The following is a 27,466-nucleotide window of genomic DNA, read 5'->3' as shown; positions in this document are numbered from 1 at the left end:
TGAGAGCTTTAAAAAGGAAGAGCAACAGATTACTAATAAGCAAGACAGGGAAGCAGTTCTAAAACAGTTAAAGCATTGTTTAAAATAAAAACATTACAGCTGCTACCTTTTAAAATATGTATTTATTCACAGTGGGATAAGCCAGATTCATATCTTTCTTTTAAGCAGAGGTGTGTTCATTCCATTGACAATCAAGAAATAAGCAAAGCGTCTGCGAAGTTTGTGCAGTCTCCTTCCATGGAGGCCTCTGTTACTTGTCTCAAACATTATCTGATTGTATGAAACAACGGCCATGTATGGCAAAAACATAACAAGGAGGTTCCCAGAAGTGGATAAAATTGTCCTAAACCGTGCAAGTACTCTTTTGTGCAAGCTTTCACTTTATCTTGAAGTGGAAGAAAATCTCTGTTCTCAGTGGCTAAAATATATCTTGATGATGGGATGCAGATATCTTTATAGGTAAATTACATGTCTTTTGGTCTTCTTGCATAGTGCAGTTGTTTTGTGTACAGTAGTACCTTGGTACTCAAACGGCTTGGCTCCCGAACAAATTGGCTCCTGAACACCGCAAGCCTGAAAGTGAGTGTTCCGGTTTGTGAACCTTTTTCAGAAGCCAAACGTCCGATGCAGCTTCTGATTGAGTGCAGAAAGCTCCTGCAGCCAATCGGAATCCGCGCCTTGGTTTATGAATGATTTCAGGAGTCGAACGGACTCCCGGAACGGATTAAGTTCAAGAACCAAGGTACCACTGTAGACTGCATTCAGATTTTACTATTCAGCACATCTTATTGCTGGATTCTGAATTGCGTAAGTAGCTTGCAGCCAATTGTTAAGTGTGAAGATCTCCTCACATGGTTCAGATCACTTCTAACCATGCCTTGGACTCCCACCCCAAGGAACAATTTAACTTGCGTGAATAGGACTGGATCAAAACATACGGGCTATCATTTACACTGATAGCTTTGTGGGACTCATGCCATGCAAGCTGAGGTCCTGGAAGCATCCACACCGCACAGGAACATGTGAATGAGGCCACTGGCAAGCACCCCAACACCTGCCGCTAGGAGATAGAGGAAGCTGCAAATCTAAAATAGCAACCGACTAAATTAGCCAACCCATATTCTCTATGGGTGTGTCTGCAAGGAGCTTCCTGTGGCAAACAGTAAAAGAGGAGTATGTCATGGGAGAAACCATTACCGGCATTGGGTTGTGTAGGCATCACACACCTGCTGTGCTGGTCCTCTCCATCTGCCAGGAAGGGATTAGCACAGTTGGGGGGCCCAGAGGCCCTGAATGAGTGCATGTGGCACATGAACATTTGCTTATTATGAACAGGATCGTAACCAGCCCTCAGTTTATTCAGACTTACCGCTCCAGGCCGGGGTTTAGGAATCTCTCCGTTGTATCGCAACCATTTTGTGTGGGACTGCTCAACGGTCGCGATTTGCATGTACTTCCCTTTGGCAAAAACATCCTCCACTGTCGAGATGTTGTAGGCACAAACAGCTGATAGCCCAACGTTGTTCCTTAAAACACACACCAAGGAAACCAAAATCAGCAACTTGTTTCACACTTCCTCAGAAACAAATACTTCCAAATGTTCAAGCATTACTTACAATTGTGGGGAGAAAACCCCGTAGATCACTGGCTCCTTCGAACTTGGAGTCTTCAGGATGAAGACATCATTGACAACGTTGAAAAATAAATTTTTCTCTGGTACAGAGCAAAGCAACCTGGCCTTGAGATAGGATGTCCATTTTTTCTGTAAAGTTCTGTGTCCACCTTGATCCCCCTTTAAAAGAAAAATGCATTCAAAACTAAGCAGATTCCTTTTCCAAAGTATACAGAATTCTGCTACATTAAACTGAATAATTGCAACCAATATTTCAAGTATAGCTTGTATGGAAAAATTCGCCAAACAAGGTGGATTGAGATTAGCATTAAGAGGTTGCTATTAGCACATATAACCTGTGAGAGATAGCTAAATTCTGTTCTACGTTGTATTGTGTGTTGGCCCATCTAGTCTAGCTTCCAGTTCTTGCATTTACCAGCCAGATGACTTTGGGGAACCTGCAAGCAAGTCCCAAGTATAGCAGCACTGTCCGCACTTACAAGTCCTAGCAGCTAGCATTCAGAGGAATATTGTCTTCCACAGGTGAGGCAGAACATAGCCTTATCCTCCATGAATTTGTCTAGCCCTCTTTTGAAAACATCCAAGTTGGTGGCCATCACCACCTCTTGTAGGACCAAATCCCACCCTTTAACCATGCACTGTGTGGAGAAGTCTCCACTCCTGGACATGAACTGCAGACACTTAGGGCCTCAATACTCATGTGTCAGCTGCTTCAGCTGCAAATCAGCAGAGAGACTCAGAGACGAATGGTAAAGTTGATTCTTTTTTCCAAAGAAACATAATACAAAGAAGAGAAACCTATGGTGAGACTGTCTCCAGGTAAAGCAGTTGCCAGAACTGATGATCTGGGCCCCCTAAGTCTCTTCCCCATCCAGCTGTTTTCCTGGCAGTCTTAAACTCCATTGGGGGACGGGACCCCTTGCACTCTCTGTTCTGCTACATGCAGAAGTCTCTAAGCCCTTGGAGACAAGGAGCTGAATACAGTAGGACTGGCAGGCTCCAGTGAATCTGTTCCAGCCTCAAGCCCACACGTCTTCCTCTGCTGCCTTATCCTACGTCTGCAGTGCTTTCTGCCTCTCCTTTCTCCCTCTCACTCAAGCCTGTTGCTTGTTCAGCATCCAACCATTCTGCCCCCCACTCCAGCCTCTGACCTGTCTTCCATGTCCCACCACCACTCCTCTGGCTCTGAGCCTTCCTCCTCTGAGGTTACCTTAGGGGGTGTTCTCCAGCTGCAGCCTCCCACCACTCCTCATTGTCTGGCCAGTCCCTGACAACATGTTACATTCATGGTCTGGGGACTGCTGCAGAAGCTATCCCTGTGAAGGGAGTGTCACCGTTCTGGGTTATAGGTAAAGGTAAAGGGACCCCGACCGTTAAGTCTAGTCGCAGACGACTCTGGGGTTGGGGATCTCATCTCGCTTTACTGGCCAAGGGAGCTGGCGTTTGTCCGCAGACAGCTTCCAGGTCATGTGGCCAGCATGACTAAGCTGCTCCTGGCGAACCAGAGCAGAGCACGGAAACGCCGTTTACCTTCCCGCCGGAGAGGTACCTATATATCTACTTGCACTTGATGTGCTTTTGAACTGCTAGGTGGGCAGGAGCAGGGACCAAGCAAAGGGAGCTCACGTAGTAGTGGGGATTCGAACTGCCAACCTTTTGATCGGCAAGCCCTGGGCTCTGTGGTTCTGAGGAACGCCTGCCCAGTGTCAGCATTACCCCTCCCCAAAATAGAGCAAACGCCAGTTTAGAGACCAGCTAATGAGTGGGCTCCCTTCCACCAGTGGAAAGAGCCATGCTTACCAATCTAAAAAATGTAACCTTCATCCAGCAAAGAATGAGTTTTAAGTGCGAGCCTCTTATGGGTGAAATATACATTAAGCACTAAAATACCAACTGTGCTCTCCCAACTTTTGCCATGTCTGCACTTTTCGAAAAAAGCAGATGTCTTAATGAGGTAAGCAAGGATTTTATTTTTCACTGAGGCGGTTTCAAAGTAATGGTAGGCAATTTATTTTCCTATGTAACAAAAAATGCACATATTTTCCTCCTCCAATCTATATATAGCTCCGCATAAATCGTTAAGAATGAGAACCCAGTCACTTGACTGCAGTACTGCCGGTTAAAAGCAATGACAGACAGTCAGCAGACGAGAGGACCATCACAACCACGCCAAAGCTGATTTACTTCAAACTACTGAGATCTCATAAATCTTGCAGAGTGTATCAGGTTCTGTTGCTTAATTACATGCAATGAGTTTTTAAGCATCTGGTTTTAAAATGCAACCTCACTGCCCCTGGAGATATCTATCTATCTATCTATCTATCTATCTATCTATCTATCTATGGCAGGCAGCATGCTCAGTAAATGTTTCTGGAAATTTTGCAAACGTTTTAAAAAATTTAACCTTGTTTCACATCAAGAGGTTTCCCCCCAAAGCCAGGCAGCTACTATTATGTTTAAAAGGCATGAGAACGACAGAATTAGGGCTGGTTGCAATCGTTTTCTTCCAGGCTATGGCAGCTAGCCACCTGTCACATCACAGTCAAGCAAGAAATTTTCTTGGTGTGAGAAAAATGTTGGCTTTGTCTGGTACCCTTTAGAAATGCGTCTGGCATAGCTCAGGCATCCGGCTTCCCTTGAAATTACGATGGCTAGAATTCAATCGACAGCTTATGAGTGATGCGTGAAACGAGTGAAGCGGGAGAGTATAAAGAGTTCTTGGTCTCTCTTTTTTTAAAACTAAGAAAATTAATTTCCACCATCATCTAATAACGGGAGCAACTCAGTTTCCCTTACTGACACAGAATCAACCAGTCTTTGAATGCAGAATGCAATCTTGAATCCTTTTTCTTCTTCTGAAGTCTCGCTAAAGCTATGTCCACACAGAACCATCCAACAGTCAGGGATTGGAGTTACGGTGCTCCATTGGAAGCACTGTCAAAATTTTGAGGAAGGGAAAGACTCCACGGAAAAAGCTCTGGACGCACAAAGGACACACAGAACCATGCAGACTGCACTGTTCATGCTAGTTGAGGGATATGCGCAGTGAACCCAAACCACCAGGGCAAGGGGCGGGGAAGCAATATAAACAACATGGCAACATCTTGGGATCGAAAGGGCCACAACTTTGTTCATTGTGTCAGACGGCTTTGGCGTAGGCACTGGGGATGTGTCCTGAATCAGCCAACCCAATTTCTGGCTGATTACTTCATCAGGGTCGATTCGGGTTAAGGATCCCTCCCATGACACACATCAAATGTGAGTGATCGCTCCAGGATGCCATTTGAAGAGTTCTATGGCCCATTTGACCGTGTCTGAGCATTCGGACAGAGTCCTTCTCCCTAGAGGCCTTTACTTAAACTTCTTGATAAGTAAGGGAGTTAGGCTCCTTGCCACCTGTTCTGCTTAGACCAAGGATCCATGCCAATGACTTTATCTGCCAGTAAGCTGTGACAATTGCTGTGAAATAGGTAACACCTTCAAAGGTGGCCCACATTGTCCCGAGGCAAATTCCTTCCTGGCGCCAAATATCATCGACAGAGTAAAAAAGGTAAAAGCAGTGCTTTTTTCTAGGGGGACGCATACCCCTAAACATTTTGTGAATCTAAGTTTGGCCTCATTGAGGGGCAGTATTTCAATATGAGTAGGAAAATGAGTGTACAACTAAGCATTTTTTTTAGGAATAAAAAGCACTGGGTAAAAGGTAAAGGACCCCTGGATCGGAAAGTCCAGTCAAAGGTGACTATGGGGTTGCAGCACTCAACTCGCTTTTCACGCCGAGGGAGCCAACGTTTGTCCACAGACAGCTTTCCGGGTCATGTGGCCGGCAAGACTAAACTGCTTCTGGCACAACGGGACAGCGTGACGGAAGCCAGAGCACATGGAAACACTGTTTACCTTCCCGCCGCAGCGGTGCCTATTTATCTACTTGCATTGGTGTGCTTTCGAACTTCTAGGTTGGCAGGAGCTGGGACAGAGCAATGGGAGCTCACTCCATCACAGGGATTCGAACTGCCAACCTTTCAATCGGCAAGCCCAAGAGGTTCAGTGGTTTAAACCACAGCGCCACCCGTGTCCTGAATAAACAATCACACAATCATCGATCACCCACCATTGTGAGGCTCAAAGCAATGAAGATGATGCCTCCCCAGCTGTTGCCATTGGCTGTGGGTTTCTTGTGATGTCACAAAAGCACTTGGCAACGGAGTGGATATACAGGCAGGCCAAGAGGAAAGCCCTTTTCTGTTTCCAGAAGGACACACCTGGCAATGGATGTGACATTCAGCACTGCCCAGGTTTCTTCCATTGCAGGAGGCAAAGTGGTGAATGGAAGGAGGCAATCCTCTGGCAGTGGGATGCTAGGGAGCGATAATAAGGCAAGTTTGCTTGCTTGAAGGCTACTGGTACCTGTGATTAGAAGCTGGCGGACGTCTCATGATGGGCCTAACAATAGCTTCTGGCACAATGGAACACCATGACGGAAACCAGAGCACATGGAAACGCAGTTTACCTTCCCGCCACAGTGGTTCCTATTTATCTACTTGCACTGGCGTGCTTTAGTACTGCTACGTTTGGCAGAAGCTGGAACAGAGCAATAGGAGCTCACCCGGTTGTGCAGATTCCAACCGCCAACCTTCTGATTGGCAAGCCCAAGAGGCAGGGCCATAACATGTAAGGTGAGTGAGTGGGATGTCCGTTGCCAATTGTACTGCTGGAAGCAGAATGTTAAAATACACTAGAGACAGACCTGAATGACGGCTGTGCTTCAGCCAGGTACGCCTCAAAAGTACCGCCCCTTAATTTGGCTGTGACTGGCCAGTTCGAATTTAAGAGGATCCCACTGCCAGAGCAGCAAGTCGTCTCTCTGTAAGCCAGGACATCTGGAAATATAGACTGCACATCAGGACTACGGTGATGGGGGGGGAAACTGCTAGCACACAAAACAGTCACAACGTTGTTTGCTCTCACCCCAAAATTATTTGGAAACAATGGGGAAATGGTTCAGCTCATTCTCACCTTACAAACTCTGGCTATCCTTGGAATCATCAGCTTGCCAAGAAATTCATATTCCACAGAAACCTCAGTGAAAAAGAAATACACTTTGTCGTCATCCTCATCGGCACTGTTTGGATCAGCTCTTATCACATCGGCAAAAATGAAATTTGGTTCTAGAGAAGTGAAATACAAAATTGCTTAATTTTAATAATTCCCCCACCTCTTAATATTTCCTGTTAATTACTCATTGTGGACACTTTATAAATGCACATGGTAGCTGCTCCTTGGTCCAAATAGAATATGATAACCTAGATCTTTACTGTAGCAAATATTTCAATTTCTATATTTCACAAACCCTTCAAGAAAATTTCTATTAAAAAAGAGCTATTTTTGAGATCAAGATCCAAACACACTTTTAAACTGAGAAATCTGCTCTACAATTCCTTGAATTTTTGGTGCAAGTATTTATACAGCCACATAAACAACAAACACTGCTCTTATGGAATAATCCTTGAAGGAATCCTGTTAAGTTATTACAATTCAGCACTGACTTACAGGAAGAGGTTGTTAGTCCATATTGCATTGTCATTTCCGCCCCCCATCCCCTTTTAAGAGCATCTCAAAAGTCTCCTGATAATCGAAAATCAAATAAAGGATAAAGCAAACCACAACACAGTTTCTTCAAGCTGCTTTAATGGATTTCATGAACTAAACCAAAGCTGTTTACAATTTCTGTTATTTCAAGATGCATATAGTCTCCAACCCAGACAGAAGACTGAAACAATTGTGTATTTCTTGGGGAATGGCAGCAGAAAGAGATCTGGCTTTGGAAAAGTACAAAAGGGGTACTATTTCGGTAAAGAGATTACTAGACAGTACATTTTAGGCACATTCCAACAAATGTTTATTTCCCCCTCCAGATCTTACCGTTAAGCCAAGGAATTGCATATTCTGTCCGTAAAGGATTTTGCAATGAGTTCCTTGAAATAATTGGTTCACTTCCCAGGAAGTTGTAAGACGTTCCAGAATAAAGATCCCCATCTTTGCAGCAACAAAGGATTACATGGATTAAAAATATATAGTAGTATTTAGCAATATTTTTTCAAACTGAATGATGCCATAGGTAAAGGTAAAGGGACCCCTGACCATTAGGTCCAGTCATGGACGACTCTGGGGTTGCGGCGCTCATCTCGCTTTATTGGCCAAGGGACCCGGCGTACAGCTTCCGGGTCATGTGGCCAACATGACTAAGCTGCTTCTGGCGAACCAGAGCAGCGCACGGAAACGCCGTTTACCTTCCCACCGGAGTGGTACCTATTTATCTACTTGCACTTTGACATGCTTTCGAACTGCTAGGTTGGCAGGAACAGGGACTGAGCAACGGGAGCTCACCCTGTAGCGGGGATTCGAACCACCAACCTTCTGATCGGTAAGTCCTAGGCTCTGTGGATTAGACCACAGTGCCACCCGCGTCCGCTCCTCCTATTACATCTTCCATCCCCTCCCAACCTCTCCCTCCTGCCTGACACCTGCTTGCAGAAGGCCTGCACTATATGGCTATATTCCCAGCTGCCAGGCTCCAACATACCTCTCCTCCCTCTCAATGACCTAAGTCAAATTACCTGTTGTGTACGGTCCCCATTGTACCATTATTAAGATTTAATTCAAAAATTACTCCACTGAATGGGCATTTAGTGCTGACCCAAATGACATTGGTTCAAACGGCTTTTAACCAAATTTGATAGTTTAAGAAGCGGAGGACACAATGGCTGACATCCAAAGGATTATGTGTCTGGTCATAATGGGAGGATGAGCTTTTAACAAAATACTGGGGTAAATAGGAGCGGCTCAAGAAAAAGGAACTCAAAATATTAGTACTAAGCATAGGATCTTCAGTTCTTCCTATAACAAGATACAGAAACAGCAGGAGGTTTGTACTTACCAACCATAACTGATGTATAACTTTGTGCTGGATCAAATGGACACCTTCCTTTGCCATCATCGTTTCTACCCACAAGTTTAAATGATGTCAGGTTCTACAAAACAAATTAAAACCTCTTATTTACTTTCCACATGGTATGCAAACCACCACGACTCAGCATATAGCTCTGAATGCTTCGAACCAACCCTTTCAGTAATTAGAGATACAAACTCATGCAACCACGTTCAGCTCTTTTTTTACATTATAAAGCCAACCTGGTGGAATAACCGCAACTGTTACATGACGTTTCCAGATTTCAGCTTATTACATTCAGGCCCATGACTTAAGCAACAGATGGGTGAAATTCAACCTTTAGATATGCTGAGGCAATTTATGGGCCTGGTTCAGTACACAATGATTTCTACACATCAAAACGAAGCTGAAAATAGTTGTGAGAATCAGCCCTCTGTCCCTTTGTTACGCATAAGAAGTATGCACTTATAAAAGAAATGTGCAAAATATCATGCTTGTGATCCGGGGGCAGGGAGAGAGAGACTTAAGTCTTTAAAGTCTGTGGCAGTTCCAACGAGATGAAATTAAGGTTGTGCTTAATTAATGCTGGACTGTACATATTTTTTAACGAAATTTTTATTTATCAGCGGCATGATATTGCTATACGAATGAATTAATAAAACCATAAAGCGCAAAGTGCCAAAGATTATGATTTGGTGACATAGTAAAAATTTGTGTCTCTGTAACACAAAGTGTTTGCCTTTAAAAAAAATTATAACCTGGTGCTGTTACTTCTCCCATTGGACATACAAGCACATATGCGTGGAAGTTGTCCCCTGAAACATATGTGAGGATACCATGGGATTGTGGGGAATGACAAATGAGGAATGAAACAAATGAGGACTTTGGTGTGTTGTCCAGGTGTGCTAATACATACAGAGGAGCCAGCAGGAGGGAAGGAAAACATGGGAGGTAGGGAGACAACACAGTTTAGATAGCCAGACAGACACTAGGAAAAGAACAGAGAGGTCAATCAAGCAGCAGAAATAAAGTAGATTGTGTCATGAAAAGTGACTGCACTTGGACCATCTTCTCTTGGCTGATTAAGCAGTTTTATGCAAGACCCTTTCACCTGCAAATGCCTTTGTGCCTTCTATTGAGGTGTGCACCACTGAAACCAGGAAGTCACTAATCGGCCTAACTGTTTTCTGAAACTGTGTATTTAAATGTCAAAAGCTACCCCGAGTGGTACATTTGCACAAGATGGGGAGAAATAAAATAAAATAAATAAAATAACCATAGTTTCAGAATTTGTACAAATTGGGAAACTGTGGTTACCAGCTTTGATCTATTAAATCACAGTTTGGAGTTAGTTTAATATTGTTCCGAAGGTGGTGCCACAGTGTCCGAATTTGGATAAATGGGAAAGTTCCTGGTTTAATCATGAACAGATACGTGAAAGCACTACACATGGGGGAACACGCTTGCACTGAGATATGGGCCGGTTGAGTTGGATGGATATACCTATGAAGAATTCTTGAGTGCCAGAAATGTCTCCAGGAAAATGAAAATGAGAAAAAGCCAGTGTATAGGTGGCAGCTGAGAGTAGAATAACCTTTCTCTTCCCAGAAAGTGACAGTATACTATCCAAAACAGTAAAGAACTATTCTGATGGACGATAAGCTTTTTAAAAGGATGAAATTGCATTAATGTAATTGAAAAGTGATTAATGTGTAAATAAGGAAGCTGGCTGTGGCAAGGCCAAGAAAGGACAAATTCTGGCAACGTTGCGGAAAAGATGATAGACAGACTTACAGATAAGGGAGACAAGAAAGGTCACAGTCTAACGTCAAAAATCCTGTTCTTGCGAACAAAGTAAGGTCCGAGTGAAAGGAGAACGATGGTAGAGTCAAGAGACATGGAAGGTAGACAGAGGTGGATTTTTAAACACAAGGAGGACTTCATTCTGAAGTATTCAAGACTATGAGGCTATGGCATAGACAGGAGCTGACAGAGACAAGACAGGCAGAGAAGGGAATCAGAGTATTTAGGGAGAGACACAAAAGGGATGTCAGTCACACAGGAAAGTCTGAAAACTTATGTACATGTCTGTGTCCTTTCATCACCCAGTTCAGGAAAACTGCTTCTGCAGTTGCCCCTAAAAGAAAATGTGTTCTTCCCACTTACCAGATGATCACAGATGGGCTGAAACGCGTTAGTTCCACATACATAGAGTGAAGAATCATCCAGCTGTTGTAAGACACGGACGTAGTTAAGGCACTCTGTCTGTAAAAGAGGAAAGGTGGAGGAAAATACAGAGATTTTCAGAAAGTGCAATGAGAATAAGAAACCCTATTAGCAACTTGCATGGCTTCAGACCTATACACACAAACAAGTTCAAGCCTTGGTTTAATTAGAAGAGATATGAACAATCCTCACAGCTGTGCATGCAACTGCTTTACTCTTCTCTTGCACAAGTGAGCAAACCCAGGAAATATCCCATTAACTACAGTTTCCTGTTTCGTATTGAATAGGAAACCATGGTTGATGGCTTCGGAACAAGCCATTATAGTAAACCATGGTTTTAAGTTTCCTTAACATCCTGGCTTGTTCAGGAGCTGTTAACCATAGTTTCAGAGCTTTGGCAAAACGGAAAACCCTGGTTAATGGAAAACTTCTTGTTGTGTTTGCTAAAGGGGCTGTATGCAACAGGTTGTTCATATTCTGACTATGGACGTCTGAGCATGGCTGAAAGTTCACTCAAAACCCTGCTTGTTTTTCCTCTAAAGCAGGGGTTCTCAAACTGGTCCACGGACCACCAGTGGACCATGAACTTCATACAAGTGTTTAGCAGAGTGTTTGTAAAAATGCAATTTAAAATCATATAGCATCTAGCACAGGACATTAGAATTCCTACGAGAGGCAAAAAAATAAGTAAGTGGTCCGTCAAGACCCTCAGCCTTGGTCAAGTGGTCGGGGGTGGGGCAGAGTTCAGGAACCAATGATCTAAAGCAGGGCTGTCCAACAGGTCGATCGTGATCTACTGGTAGATCCCTGCGAGGTTTTGGTAGATCGCAGTCTATCTCCTTAGCATCGCTAAAACTGACTCCTGCCCTGCCCCCTCGCCCTGCCCTCCAGTGTTATTTGATCTCTGGAAAGGAAGAAAGATCTTTCTCTGTGCTGCTGTTTTCATCCATAGCGATCTTTTTATCCCCAGCACTTTACCCCTTTGTCCCTTGCCTTTAACCCCCCCCCAAAAGCAGAAGTCCCCCCCAGCTTTTATTTTAACTCCTAAAAAGGGGGCTTTTCTCCTCTCCCCCAAAAAGCTCAACAACTTTAAGCTGAAACCTCCCAAAAACGGGGGTAGATCATTGCCAGTTTTTAATTCTGAAAATAAATCGCAGTCTCCTGAGAGTTGGTCACCCCTGCTCTAAAGCATACATGTTCAGCTGGTGGACCGTGATCGCCAGGTAGATCGCCAGGGTGCTCCAGGTCAACCTTGGGATTTAAAAAAGGGATCGCCTGTGTTCCCCTGTTTGAGCATGCCTTGCCCTGGCCCCAGAAGTCTGTCCCATCGCTGTGGAAGCTTGCCTTCCGTTATGCGACTGCTTTCTGGATGAAGGAGTGATAACTGTGGGTTGTTGTGTGATCAACTCTTGCCAATCCTTCCGAAAAGAAGCTCAACAACTCTTGCCAATCCTCCCCCCCAAAAAAGCTCGACAACTCTGGTCTATGCTCCCAAGAAAGCTCGACAACTCTTGGCAATGGCAATGGGTAGATCACTGCTAGTTTTATTTCACTGCGAGTAGATCGCAGTCTCTAGAGAGTTGGACGTGCCTGATCTAAAGCAACAGCAACAAGGAGAAAAGCTAAATAAGCTCATCCATTAATGAACTGCTGCTTCCCATCAAATATGTTGCAGCACAAAGCCAAGGCTGCTTGCAGTTATGGGAGAGGTTGGCTCTTTTTTATACTTGGTACTACTACATTTGAAGAAGGGAAGAAAGCAGCAATACCGTGCAGCAAACTATCAGCTCTACATTTTTTATCATATATGCACACACAACCGTTCAGCATCATGACTTACAGGAACTAACACAGCAAAAGAGACACATTAACTCTGCTGAAGGTTTAATTAAAGGAACATGGAAAATTAATTACTTCTGCAATACTACTAGGGGAAAAAAGCTTTCTTGAAAGTCAAGCTGATAAAGAGACAAGCAACAAACTCTTTTCACCTGTTTGGATTTGCCCTTTTCTGCACATTTCGTCTTCTTGTCTTCTGTGACCTTCCAAAACACCTGGAGGAAAACAGAACCAGGGTAAGAACAAATCAAAGGACCTTTTCAGTGCTCCCACAAAGAGTAATTAATATTACGGCGTCCAAAGCCATCCTGGGGCAACTGCAAGCAGCTATACACCTCTTTTTAAAAAAAATCTGCTCTCTTGGAAATGGGACTTTTCCAAACACACCTGCGGTACTGGAGCTGGAGAACTTTAAGCACATGTGTAAGATTACAGTAAATTACTTCAAATGATTCATTGTGCTTCCCATGAATTTGATTTGGGTAGGAACTGTTTACAATCTATAGTGGTGCCTTGGTTCTCAAACGCGTTGGTTCTCAAACACCTTTGTTTCCAAATGCCAAAAACCCGGAAGTAAGTGTTCTGGTTTTCTAACGTTTTTCAGAAGCCGAACATCCAGTGAGGCTGTCAGCTATTGTTTCTGGGGCCCCTACACCAATCAAAAGCCGTGCCTTGGTTTTCAAACATGTCAAACGGACTTCCAGAACACATTAAGTTTGGCACTTTTCTTTTTGCTATTTGTTTTGTGTTTTTGAGGCTTTTTTGGTTAATTTGTTTTGGTGACTGTGTGGAACCCAGTTCAGCTACTGACTGATTCTGCGCCTTCAGAAATGGATAAAAGCCTCCCATCCAAACAGTGACTATCATCAGTGCAGGTATGAAAATATTTAATTTAAATTTTTACCATCTACAATACTGTCTTACAGTGGTACCTCGGGTTACATACGCTTCAGGTTACATATGCTTCAGGTTACAGACTCTGCTAACCCAGAAATAGTACCTCGGGTTAAGAACTTTGCTTTAGGATGAGAACAGAAATCAGGCGGCAGCAGCAGGAGGCCCCATTAGCTAAAGTGGTGTTTCAGGTTAAGAACAGTTTCAGGTAAAGAATGGACCTCCGGAACGAATTAAGTACTTAACCCGAGGTACCACTGTATTTACTTTATAGTATAGTACATAGATTATTGCTTTGATTTTATGGATCAATGGTCTCGTTAGATAGTAAAATTCATGTTACAACTACTGTTTTAGGGGCTGTTTTTAAAAGTCTGGAATGGATTAATCCGTTGTGCATTACTTTCTATAGAAAAGCACCCATTTGGAACAACAGACTTCAAGAACGGATTAAGTTTGAGAGCCAAGGTACCACTGTATAGGGCAAATGACAACCACTCCCCTTCCATCCAGCCATTTCCCAATCTGAGAAAACAATATAAGCAACAGGAAAGCAATAAAATGAATTTGCATATTAAAGACTATGCAGCTGGAAAATGGCTGACAGGCTTCACCTGGTAAAAGCAGCTCTCTAGCTTTAAGCATGAAAGTAGCAAGGGGATTGCATTTTGAAACCCTACAACAATGCATATTCAGATGCACTCCTATAGTTAACAGAGGAATAAATCATATTACTTTGAAAATGCATGTTTAAATTAGTTAAATATTAATTAATTAATAATTTTATTATTTATACCCCACCCACCTGGCTGGGTTTCCCCAGCCACTCTCAGCGCCTTCCAGCACATAATAAAACACAATTATGCTTGGGCTCGGGCTGCTGATCATGAATATTTAGTATACAAAACTGAATACTTACCTCTTGCTTTTTTTCAGTAATGTTCAATGCATTTAGCGCAAATATGACTTCTCTAGCTCCTACGTACAAAACATCCTTATCTTCACTTAGCAACAAAGTTGAGTAGTTGAATATTTCGGGCTCTTGAAAATATACTAGATGAACTTCTGTTAAAATACAATTAAGGCAAACATTAATTCAAAATGCATTCATTTCAAGGCAAACTTTATTTACAATTGACTAAATAGTTGCTTGACTTCAAATCCTGGCCTAGATCCATTGATTTTGAGATTGATTTTAAGTAAAGTGGTACAACCTAATGACTGGGCATTAGTGGAATTGAAGGGAGAGAAAGCAATCCAAAAGCTTAAGCAAATGCACATTTGCTGCCCTGGAGGCCAGGATTATACAGAGGGTATTTGGAAAGTTTGAAATGGGGTTCTTCCTGAGTGAGAAACAATGAAAAAATTGAGGGGGCCCTACGGTCAAATGATGTGCAGAAGCCACAGAATAATGGCTTTTATTAGGACCAACCTAAATCCCTGCTCCTGCCAACCTAGCAGTTTGAAAGCACGTCAACGTGCAAGTAGATAAATAGGTACCGCTCTGGCGGGAAGGTAAACGGCATTTCCGTGCGCTGCTCTGGTTCGCCAGAAGCGGCTTAGTCATGCTGGTCACATGACCCGGAAGCTGTACACCGGCTCCCTCGGCCAATAAAGCGAGATGAGCGCCGCAACCCCAGAGTCGTCAGGGGTCCCGTTACCTTTACCTAAATGTCAAAATTTATGTAAGCTTTCCATATATGTTCATCAGGCTGGAAGCTGATCAAAACTTTGGAAGAGGAGGGAAGAAACACCCAAATTCTACAATCCAAATTTGTCACCCAACTTCTACATTCTGAAGATGGAGGCAGGGGGAGCTTTGCAGCCACAACTAATTATCTACATTAGGTGCCTAAGGTATTTGAGGATGTCTTGTGAGATGCTGGGGAGCTCAAAATGGCGGCCTTTTCCTTTTTTTGAAAATGTAACATTGAGTGGACAGAAAGAATTGGCACGATGGGGTGGTGCTGTGGCCCCACTCTCCTAACAGCAATTTTGGTGCCGCTGACCGGGGTGGGACAACAGCAAGGTTGTGTGGGTGAACAGCAGGCCCATGAGTGATGTATTGATACGTCACTCAGGACCAGTATGAGGGGCAGACGCGATGGCGGTGTATCGCAGGTGAAGCTGCCATCGCTCGACTCCCTCCAGCAGGTGCTGGTATCAGAGGGACTCGGAAACAGCGGCCGTTTCACCAGCGATATACCGTTTGGTGAAGCCGCCATCCCACTCTGCCTTCATGCCAGCGCAGAGGGAGAAACAAGTTGCATCAGCAAGGCGCCAATACAGCTTGTTCCTCCCTCTGCTTCTTTAAACTGTTCAGCTGAGGAGAGCATCGCTGCCCTTGCCTCAGCCAAGGTGTCTTACAGAGGCCCCAACCCACTGCCAGCTTGTGTGAACCAGTGGCGAGGTGGGGGCTCCAAGTGTATCCATCCCCCAGCTGAGGGAGCCCCAATACTTTTTCAGCTCACTTCCAAGCCAAAGAAGCATGGGGCTTCCTCACTTGGGGGGCAGGAGGCTTCGTGCTCCCCAGCTGAGAGGCCCTAATCCTTCTCCTGCTCAGCTGGGGAGCGGGAGGGTGCTTCCTCACAGAGATGAAGCTGCCTTAGCGATCTCCCCCTGATGCCTTGCAACGCTGTGGTAGGAAGCAGGGTTTTAAAAATTGTGATGATGTAGTAGTAGTTGTAGTAGTAGTAGTAGTAATAATAATAATAATAATAATAATAATAATATATTATTTATACCCCACCCATCTGGCTGGGTTTCCCCAGCCACTCTGGGTGGTTCCCAACAGAATATTAGGTAAAGGTAAAGGGACCCCTGACCGTTAGGTCCAGCCGCGGACGACTCTGGGGTTGCGGAGCTCATCTCGCTTTATTGGCCAAGGGAGCCGACGTACAGCTTCTGGGTCATGTGGCCAGCATGACTATGCCGCTTCTGGCGAACCGGAGCAGCGCACGGAAACGCCGTTTACCTTCCCGCCAGAGCAGTACCTATGTATCTACTTGTACTTTGAGGTGCTTTCTAACTGCTAGGTTGGCAGGAGCAGGGACCGAGCAACGGGAGCTCACCCCGTCACGGGGATTCGAACCGCCGACCTTCTGATCGGCAAGTCCTAGGCTCTGTGGTTTAAGCCACAGTGCCACCCGTGTCCAACAGAATATTAAGGACACAATAAAACATCAAACATTAAAAACTTCCCTAAACAGGGCTGCCTTCAGATGTCTTCTAAAAGTCAGATAATTGTTTATTTCCTTGACATCTGATGGGAGGGCGTTCCACTGGGCAGGTGCCACTACTGAGAAGGCTCTCTGCCTGGTTCCCTGCAACCTCACTTCTCTCAGTGAGGGAACCGCCAGAAAGCCCTCGGCGCTGGACCACAGTGTCCGGGCTGAAAGATGGAGGTGAAGACCCTCTTTCAGGTATACTGGTATCGCCAGATCACGAAGTTTGCCGGGCAATACATCGCAATGTTGAAAACGTGACACTGACCAGCCCTACTACACAGGAGCTCAGGATTTGGCTTGGCCCGTGTGGTTGACCACTTGACCTCCCCCCACAACCAACGATTCTATACGTGGCAGTGATGCTGTTGCTGAAGGGCAGGGAAGCAGCAGTCTATTGTGCCAACTGCTTCTCAAAGTAGTTACTCGGTCAATCCAAAAAATAATGGTTCCTTGTGAGGCACAGAGAAACATAGGAAAACAACGATTGGTAACTAACAATGCGGTAGTTGTTCTTCAAGGTCTCCTCATTAAATGCCAAGGAATAACCAAAAGTGAAAATGCAAGGGTAGCAAAAAAAAAAAAAAAGTTGTTTACCAAAGAATGCCAGACTTCCAACTCTTGCTAGAAAGTTCTGAGTACGTCTTCCACTCCCATTTATTCCACTGAGTTACTGCGCCAATTCTATAGATATCAACAGTATTTTGCGTTGGCTATACCAGGGTTTTCCGAACATGGGTCTCCAGATTTTTTTTTGGACTACAATTCCCATCATCCCTGACCACTGATCCTACTAGCTAGGGATGATGGGAGTTGTAGTCCAAAAACAGCAAGTTTGGGAAACCCTGGGCTATACTGTATGGCGATGTAAAACAAGCCTTTAATCTACTGCTATGGAGGATTTTGTATCAGCAAAGTACAGAACTACTACTCGTTTATTTTATGAAACACTATCCTTACCGTAAGCTATGCTCTTACCTTTGTGTTCCCAGGTAATCCGGGGCACTGGGCCAAACGCTGCTGCCATCCCAAGAAATAAGCTCACAGCCCCATATAGAACAAGAGCCATGTTAAGTGTCCTTAGTCTATGAATGCAGATGGGCAACCACAGCAGCAAAAGTTCATTTGGCAGAAAAAACGCCTTTGGAGTTCAGATGGTCTGTGAAGACATGGGCATCTTCATACTAAATGCATGAGCCGTCGGTTCCTTGCGAGGGTGCTTCCGAATGCCTGCTATCTGACAGATCACTTCCTCCAAGAGGCATGCATTTGCCACAGCAGAGAACGGAAAAGATTTCTAGAAGGAGCCTCAGCAAAACCTCTACTTCTTAAGCACATGCTTCTGATCCGTTGGGTTGCTGTATAAAGCTGCAGAAATATAAGGCAGAAGGAAGGAAGTTGTCAGATTTTCACAGTAGCTAATGATTTCCAAGCTACACTCTTTCCTTTGTTAAGAAACGTCCCCACAGCAAAGACTCTGGTTTTATAAAAGGAAACAGTGGCTCACTTTCAGAAATAGCCACAGGAAGCTATTAACAACCATAATTTTCCATGAGCTCTCATGATTTATATCTGTCATATCAATACTTGTAGACAAGCATTTTGGGGATATGGAAGGGAGATGTTGCATTTTTGAAGTTCAAGGTGTATTTTAAATATTTTAACAAAAGACTAAAATGGAACTATATATTGCCATGCAGAGGTTTTGGCTGCAGGCAGCTCGAGACGTTTTTGTACAACCCATGGGCTTTCTGTAGGAGTTGTATGAATCCCAGGCTTTTGCTTCAAAACTATGAAGCATTCAGAGTCTTAGATTCCCAATTTCTGATACCATCTTGGGGAGAATCTTGACGGTCATGAAGTGAGCTTTGTGGCTAAGCGAGAATTTGAACTGTGGCTCCCTAATACTCTTCCTCCAACCCTATCTCTTCTAAAAAGAAAGGCAACTCTGAAAATTAATTGCCAAATGCGCTATAATCTACCAAATTCAATTTTTTGGTATATTTCACCGAATTAGCAAATTCAGTATACGACTGTAGACAGCGCTATGCATTTAGCTGAATGTTTTGCACGCCCATTCTCTGCAGATAATGGTACGGAACAGGCTTGTGTTTGAATGCATGCAAAACTGTCCCTATTTTCTAATTATTTCAACCAAGTACCTTTCAGTGGAACTCTAGGCATGAGACCAACAGGAAGTCAGCACAGGTGCATAAATATCTAGGATGGCAGCTTTAATGAGTCAGCTAGATTTATTGTGTCTGGGCAAATTATGTAACTTCTTTGTTCGAGCTATTCCAGTTCAATTTCTCATTTTCTGTCTACATAAAAGGTGAGCCAGCGGAAGAATGTAACCATGGCAACTAATAAGCACCGAGGGATCCTGACATCAAGACAGATGCTTACCAATACCTTTCCTGGGCCTTGTATGTAATATATATAGGAGATTTACAGTTTCACTCTGAAGATCCCTCCACTGCGGTTCACTGGAGGTGAATACAGACCAGATCAACTTGGGACAGTTTGTTTTGGGGGTTTTTTCCTCTTAAAAACCCTACCATTTTCTCCTCTGTGTTCTCTTCTTTTGTCATGACCTTTTATGCATGGACGTATACCTATTCTGGACTGCACTGAGCTCTGTATTTGCAATTCTGAGCTTATGAATCAAGGTTGACAAGTCATCACAGCTATTGAAAGCCACCCCTGGCTCTATCTAATATTCCACCAGGATAATCCTACTGAGTTCATCTGGGTGACCCATTTTAATAATACTTGATAACTACTTAAGCTTCGCTATTTGCTTAGTTCTCAATTTATGAATATTTAGAACTGTAATTCCCAGTCGTAACCATCGTTCTTCCCATTATTTAGGGAACATTCTTCTGCTTAGTAACTGCCAACCCTCATTTCTTTAAAATTCTGATCACTTGGAATCTTTTACACTCGGTGTTTCTGAGCAAATATTAAGTTATTCAATGCACTATTTTCTAAAATAAGAGAATTGTTCGTGTTCGTGTGTGTGTTCCTTAAATAGTATATTGGAATAGCCATTTACTGTTATTTGAAGCCAAAGACTTCAAAGTATTGCTTATTTTATACAGCCTATCTTTTCATAGACTACAGTCCTTTAGATGCCAGAGGTGGTGCTGGAACTGTGCCTGTATACTTCTAAGAAGTATAAAGTCAATTTATTTTAATGACTATTTCAACTAATTAGCTTGCACCTTTGTTCAGGAAATAAGTGGCATACTGATGGGATAAGGCACTGCACAGAGGCCAATTTATCATACATCAGCAACTCAGAAAACTTCATATACAGTCGTACCTTGGAAGTCAAACGGAATCTGTCCCGCAAGTCCGTTCAACTTCCAAAACGTTCGGAAACCAAAGCGCGGCTTCTGATTGGCTGCAGGAAGCTCCATCAGATTTTCAGCTTCCAAAAATAGTTCACAGTTCAAAACAGTCACTTCCGAGTTTGTAGTGTTTGGGAGCTAAAATGTTTGAGAACCAAGCTGTTCGAAAACCAAGGTGCGACTGTAATTCCTCTTTCCAAAATCATGACTAGAGTAAAAGGAGAGAAGTCGCTCCTACCGTCGCTTGCAGAGACATGAAACAGTTGAATCTAGCTAAATGAAGGGCAAACAAACAAGCAAACCCAATGGCTAACTCTTCATCAATAATCTTCTTTTTGCTTAGCTCAGTATGGTTTCCTGTGAAGGCATTTCCCCAACTTACTTTGCTTTCTGTTTTCTCTCTAGAGTCTAAGCTTGGGATTGATATCCGAGGATGGGGGGGGGTGACAAGGGACACCTAGAGTTAATCCGACCTTCCAACCCACCCTGGAAGCAACCCCCCTGGCATTATTTTGTTGTCTCTGTTGACTTCATAAGTATGAGTTTGGGTAGTATTTATGGGTTGACTGTACAGTGGTGCCTCGCAAGACGAAAAGAATCCGTTCCACGAGTCTCTTCGTCTTGCGGTTTTTTCGTCTTGCGAAGCAAGCCCATTAGCGGTTTAGCGGATTAGCGCTATTAGCGGCTTAGCGGGCTTAGCGGATCAGCTGATAAGCGGCTTAGAGGATCAGCTGATAAGCGGCTTAGTGGCTTAACGGATCAGCTGTTAAGCGGCTTAGTGGATCAGCTGATAAGCGTCTTAGCAATCAGCTGTTAAGCGGCTTAGCGGCTTGGGAAAATGGGGGGGGGGGAGGAAAAAAAACCCGCAGGAACTCGCAAGACATTTTCGTCTTGCGAAGCAAGCCCATAGGAAATTCGTTTTGCGAAGCATCTCCAAAACGGAAAACCCTTTCGTCTAGCGGGTTTTCCGTCTTGCGAGGCATTCGTCTTGTGGGGCACCACTGTATGAGGTGGGCTGGATAGCTTTTTCAGCCAAAGGGCTGCAACTCCACTTCTGGTGGCAGAGTGGCAGCTTCCCAGAGAGAACAATTGACCCAGCTCTGGTTTAGGCTGCAAAGCAGCACCAGAAAATGAGAAGGAAAAGTGCTGATAAATGAAAGACCTTCAGCACATTTCCGAGCACAATTCAAAGTGTTGGTGCTGACCTTTCAAGCCCTAAATGGCCTTGGCCCAGTATACCTGAAGGAGCGTCTCTACCCCCATCGTTCAGCCTGGACACTAAGGTCCAGCTTCGAGGACCTCCTAGCAGTTCCCTCCCTGCGAGGAGTGAGGTTACAGGGAACCAGGCAGAGGGCCTTCTCGGTGGTGGCGCCCTCCCTGTGGAACGCCCTCCCACTAGATGTCAAGGAAAGGCAGTCCTGTTTAGGGAAGTTTTTAATGTTTGATGTTTTTTAATATTCTGTTGGAAGCCGCCCAGAGTGGCTGGGGAAACCCAGACAGATGGGTGGGGTATAAATAATAAAATTGTTGTTGCTGCTGCTGCTGCTGCTGTTGTTAAGATGCATGTTGTGTGTTGGGAGGACAAAATACATGCACAGGTAGACTGAAAGTGCTCATCCTTGATGCTGTTTGCATTTCTGCCCCAGACCAAGAGAGATAAACTTATTTCTTTTCCTCGCCCAAACTCTTTTTGAGGAAAGGACTGGTGACCTTGAACCCTCAAGTTGGGGTTTTATAGGTGGCATCAGCATCAATGAGGAAGATCTTTGTAATGGGTATAATAAGCACTTCGTGCAGACGGGGGCTGTTATAATCAACAAGGAGATAAGAGAAGATTCTGGACAGATGTCTAGTCTAGTGCCCTAATCTGTGAAATCACTCCATTCTGGTGGAAAATGATAGTACTACACAATTAAACAAAAGATTACATGTATGAGGTTGGACACACAGACTTGCAGTGAACATGCAGAAAGAAACCGAAAAGAATGAGCGTTACTCGAAGTTCTATTTGCAACAAGCAGAGACATTTAGACGATCACTTAGAAAGACACCCAACAGAAGGATAATTTTATGACAGGAATTCTGTTACACTATATAATCACCTGCCTCACATAATTAGAAATCAGACAGATGGATGGGGACTGCGTATATTTCTCTCTCAAAAATATGCTTATATTTATTCTTTCACACTGGTTCAATGGCAGCACTAATAATCTTTGTGCCGAGAGAAATTAGTATGTGTCACCAGAACATACAGCTGGTGCAGCCAGCAGCACAATGTTAAAAAATGATATAACAGCTTCCAAAGTCGAGGGGGGGGGGGGGAACACAATCACACAAACCATGAAGGTACATTCTTTCACCTTTGGTGGACGTGCCCAAGGATTAAGGTTTTCTGGGAAATGATTTATAATGAATTAAAAAAGGTATTTAAATATACCTTCTTGAAGAAACCAGAGGCCTTTCTCCTGGGCATAGTCGGCCAATCGGTGTTAAAGAAGGACAGAACTTTCTTTATGTATGCTACAACAGCAGCAAGAATACTTATTGCAAAGCATTGGAAGACACAAGACCTACCCACACTGGAGGAATGGCAGATGAAAATGATGGACTACATGGAATTGGCGGAAATGACTGGCAGAATCCGAGACCAGGGAGAAGAGTCGGTGGAAGAAGATTGGAAGAAATTTAAAGACTATTTACAGAAATATTGCAAAATTAATGAATGTTAGAATGATGTTGGATTGAAGTTAAGTGGTTTCTAGCTGTAATGGTATAAAAGAATATGGAAAAATTAGATTTTCAATATGTAAAAACCTAATGCTATAATATATTAAGATTAAAGATCAGGTTTAAAAAGGAGGGAAAGGAATTGCTGAACTAATAAATTGAATTGGAATACAAAAAAGGGAGGTATGAGGAGGTCCGGGAAACAAGCAAATGAAAGAGAAGTGATGAAAAGATGGAATTGTTTTTAATTGTTTTTTTTTGTATTTTGTATTTTTCTTTTTTCTATTTTTCTTTTTCTTATTTATGTATTCTTCTTTTGAAACTTTAATAAATATCATTCTAAAAAAAAAAAAAAATCACACAAACCAGGCCTTCTTATTTTTAAAGGCACTTGCTAAAGTCAATTTATGACATAATGCTATGTTTAAAAATACCACCCTGTGGCTTGAACAAAATACCAATGGATGGCAGATATGCAATGGCCACCATTAGGGAAACTTACATTGGTTTCATGCAGGAGTAGCTCAAGGGCTCAACTGAAAGAATGCAAGAGAAGCCCATCTGTTTCAGGGATGGGGGTCCCTGTTATTGCACTCCAACTCCCACCAGCCCCAGCTACCATGGCCAGAGGTCAGGAATGATGCGAGTTGTAGTTCAACAACATCTGGAGGGCTAAAGGTTCTCCATTCTTGGTCTGTCTATTCAAGTTTCCTGTTTTCTACAGAGGTCAAGAAAATGCCTTTGGAAAGTCTACAACCAAGGTAGGGCTCTCCTCAGCAGCTGGAATTTCAAACTTCTGAACCAGAGTCCCATTTAGCTATCGTAGCTACTTAGATCGTGAAGCTGAGGCTCCAATACTTTGGCCACCTCATGAGAGAGAGAAGACTCCCTGGAAAAGACCCTGATGTTGGGAAAGATTGAGGGCACAAGAAGAAGGGGACGACAGAGGACAAGATGGTTGGACAGTGTTCTTGAAGCTACAAACATGAGTCTGACCAAACTGCGGGAGGCAGTGGAAGACAGGAGTGCCTGGCATGCTCTGGTCCATGGGGTCACAAAGAGTCAGACACGACTAAACAACAACAACAAAGCTACTTAGCCACTGGTAGACTTATCCTCTATGAGTTGGTCTAATCCTCCTTTACAGCCATCTAAGTCAATGGCTGTCACCACTGTGGTGGTGAACTCCCTAAGCCAGGCATGTCCAACCAGTAGATCACGATCTACTGGTAGATCCCCGGCTGATCCTGGTTGATCGTGGGACCCTTATCGATCAAGGGATTAAAGTTTACTGAAAGTTAACAAATAAAAACTGAAGAACGCTGGGCAATCCTCTGCAAAAATCAGCTCAACAACTCTGGACAATCCACCCACCCTACGCACGTCCCTCCTCCCTCCAATGAGTAGATCACTGCCAGTTTTTTAATACTGGGAGTAGATTGAAGTCTCTTGGGAGTTGGACGTGCCTGCCCTAAGAAGAAGAAGAGTTTGGATTTGATATCCCGCTTTATCACTACCCGAAGGAGTCTCAAAGCGGCTAACATTCTCCTTTCCCTTCCTCCCCCACAACAAACACTCTGTGAGATGGGTGAGGCTGAGAAACCTCAGAGAAGCTTGACTAGCCCAAGGTCACCCAGCAGCTGCATGTGGAGGAGCGGGGAATCGAACCAAGTTCACCAGATTACGAGTCTACCGCTCTTAACCACTACACCACACTGGCTCTCCATTAATGCTTTGGGTGGAAGTAGTTGTTTTGTTCTGTGCATTCTGAATCTATCACCAATCAATCTCATTGGATGAACTCTGCCTCAGCTATTATGGGAAAGCAAGGGAAAAAATGCCCACTTTCTCAATGCCTTAGCTCTATCACACATGCTATACAGCTTACAACTGGGATCTTGACACCACCAAAAGAGTACGCAAGCCTCACCATTCTGCACTGGAAGCTGATTCTACCCAATCCCTGGAAGAAGCAGCAGCAGATATTGGCTTTTCTACATGTTAGCATTCTGCGTGCAAGGAATTTTCGAAACAGAGATGGGGTGGGGGTATTAAAAAACGCAACACTCCTCCCGCCTGCATTCTCAACTGGCCCCAGTCTGAGGAACCTTGCAGGGCCTACGCTTGGCCTGCAGGTGTGCTCTGGCTTCGAGAAACGTGGCCGTGCACGATTTGTGGCTAGCCAATCAACGAACAGAACCCAATTCCAACAGATTTACCCTTTTGCCTGTAAAGAATACTGCATATCTGCAGCGTAAGTAAACAATACAATTTAAGCATTCAATCCGACAGTTGGCTGCTGCTTAATAAAATCCACCCGACAAACCATTTCTCTGCCAAGAGCTCGTTTAATGTGCCCCTTGGGGATGCGGAAGTACCATTTCTCAGGTATGCGCACCAAGCCCTACTGATGCGATCTGGGGCAGAGAGCCAAGAATATGCGCTTCACATCCAGTTCCACTTGGCTGCTAAGGAAAAGGTCTTTTGCCTGCTACAGTTATGCGAATACAGATAATAAGAGAACCTGGAATGCTTCCATCACGCCTTAAACGCATGGTTATTTTACTGAAAGGGTCTTTTGTGAAAATGGGTGTGTCTCAATATGCATCCCATTTCCAGCGCTTGTTTCCAATTAAGTAGCAACATTCGCTTGCAAACAAAGCATGCTGAATTGGGTGAGTATGAAACAAATGTAAATGAAGATTAAGGTTGTATGCGATTGCATCACAGCATTTAAAGCTGCTGTTTAGACACAAACCCCAGATAAAAATCTATCTACATAAGCATCATTCCAAACGCAGCAAATAGTTAAAAACTTATTATTATTATTATTCATTTCATTTCTATATTTTTAAGGAAAAAATCTCAAGCCAGTTTACAACCTACATTAAAACATGAATGTGTTTGTAAAAATGTTGCTGATTCATAACTGGTACCACTACGCAGCTCCATGTATTTTCAAGCACTTTCGGCCAAAATATTATATATATATATTATATATATATATATATATATATATATATCAAGTCCAGTTCTCAGGGAAACTTACAGATATCAAACAGTATCACATGTACAAACAACCTATAACAAAATTTGCCAATAGTAGTCGGAGCTGTAACAGAACCTAATTTATCAACCACGTAGAGCCTGTGTGAACTGTCAGAATTCCTGCTCCATGACTGCAGTCATGGGATTGTTGTCTATCACATGATGGTGTATGTTTTGACTCCACAGAGTGGGAAGTGATGGAGACAGGATGTTTGTGTTACTGTGTTCCGTGAAGCGGAACTATTGTCCTTTGTTCTTTCTCTCTTTGCTGTCTGATGCTAGAGAGAGAGGGAGCCATGTTGCAGTGCTCCGTGTGTGTTTATATGTAAATAAAGTAGAGTAGCCAAAATGCTGAGTTGCTGGGGTCTGTCACGTATGATGCGAAGACTGCGGATCCTTAAGTGTGCCGGTGTCTGTTGGCATCGGTCGCTGTGATGTTTGGGCAGAAGAAAGCTTTTGAAGCTCCCAAATGATCGACCAGGAGGGAGGGAACATGCCAGTTGGGCATGTGTCTCTACCAGGGTCCTACTTGAGTATAAATTGAGCTCCTGACATGAACATCATTTTAATTTGGTGGTTTAGAAGTTATCAGATTATGTGCCAGTTCATATGGACTTACATGGAATGGACTTCAAACAGCGCACCAGTACAGAGAAGGCTTCTAAAGAAGACTCTAACAGCCAGATAGGTTCGTATGGGAGCATTTGGTCTTTCTAATACACTTTTAAGGGATTTATAGATAAAAATCAGTGAGTTTCAACATTAGCCATATTTGCCTGGTTTTTTTTTTGTATAGTGGGAGTAGATCACAGTCTCTTGGAAGTTGGACGTGCCTGCACTAGAGTATGCCCTAATTCTGAGATGGTAGCCCTCTGGCTATGCCGTATGGCAACAGGGAGCCCACTGAGGTTTTAAAGACCTGACTCATTTTTGTATGGAAAAACATTCATGCATTTTGAAGACTCTATGACTGAACGCTCCTCCAAACAATGGATAGCCCAGACACAGCTTTTCCATCCCAGTGAGAACCAGGTCTTGCGTTAGATCGATTCCTCTCTCTCTCTCCCAGAGGGCAAAAATGAAGATAGATTTACAGCAACCTTTTCCAACAATCAGTTGCTTACTCCAGTATTAAACTTCCATCTGTTAAATACTTCTCTTCACCCCTGTGCTGCTTGACATCAAAGCCTTAATCCACATGACAGTGTTGAGACAAGGGTCTGCTCCAAAGCCTGGAACCTGCAGAAGCTCCACAGTCTGCCCACCCCAAGCCAACAGTCTTGGCAACTTGCGTCAATGAAGTTTAATAGAATCTGCCCAGTAGCTGGCTATGTCTAGCACTGCTGGTTCAACAGCTGAGAAAAGTCAACTGCCTTGAAAACCACCCTTTTATATAAAAAAGATCTTGTTTGCTGTTGTGGGCCACCATCCATTCTTGAGTTGATGCTCCATTGCTACACAGACATTGTTATGCAGACATGGCTGACTGAACATGTAACCAAAAAGGTGTGGCCAAGCAGGAGGTGGCAGAAAATTGAAGCAGTATTAGAAAAATGTTGGAATGAAATTA

General features: G+C 43.7%; 1 protein-coding gene and 1 long non-coding RNA gene across 5 annotated transcripts in view; both read right to left on the bottom strand.

Annotated features, from left to right (window-relative positions):
- LOC308458016 (semaphorin-4D-like) overlaps window positions 1-27,466 on the bottom strand; it is a 117,554-nt gene that overhangs the window by 11,054 nt on the left and 79,034 nt on the right. For all 4 annotated transcript variants that reach the window (XM_080972501.1, XM_080972499.1, XM_080972502.1 and 1 more), the window contains 9 exons: window positions 17,744-18,133; window positions 14,461-14,606; window positions 12,800-12,862; window positions 10,749-10,847; window positions 8,571-8,664; window positions 7,556-7,669; window positions 6,650-6,801; window positions 1,617-1,792; window positions 1,370-1,526 (listed from right to left, as the gene is read on the bottom strand). In XM_080972501.1, coding sequence (XP_080828627.1) covers window positions 1,370-1,526; window positions 1,617-1,792; window positions 6,650-6,801; window positions 7,556-7,669; window positions 8,571-8,664; window positions 10,749-10,847; window positions 12,800-12,862; window positions 14,461-14,606; window positions 17,744-17,834 — 1,092 coding nt within the window. In that variant the 5' untranslated portion in view covers window positions 17,835-18,133. The remainder of the gene's footprint in view (window positions 1-1,369; window positions 1,527-1,616; window positions 1,793-6,649; window positions 6,802-7,555; window positions 7,670-8,570; window positions 8,665-10,748; window positions 10,848-12,799; window positions 12,863-14,460; window positions 14,607-17,743; window positions 18,134-27,466) is intronic.
- LOC308458326 overlaps window positions 1-27,466 on the bottom strand; it is a 102,060-nt gene that overhangs the window by 27,443 nt on the left and 47,151 nt on the right. The gene's annotated exons all lie outside the window — the stretch shown is intronic.

Source organism: Podarcis pityusensis (assembly GCF_964106645.2).
Source record: "Podarcis pityusensis genome assembly, chromosome: 11".
Taxonomy (NCBI): Eukaryota; Metazoa; Chordata; class Lepidosauria; order Squamata; family Lacertidae; genus Podarcis; species Podarcis pityusensis.
This window is presented reverse-complemented; position numbering and strand designations above follow the sequence as displayed.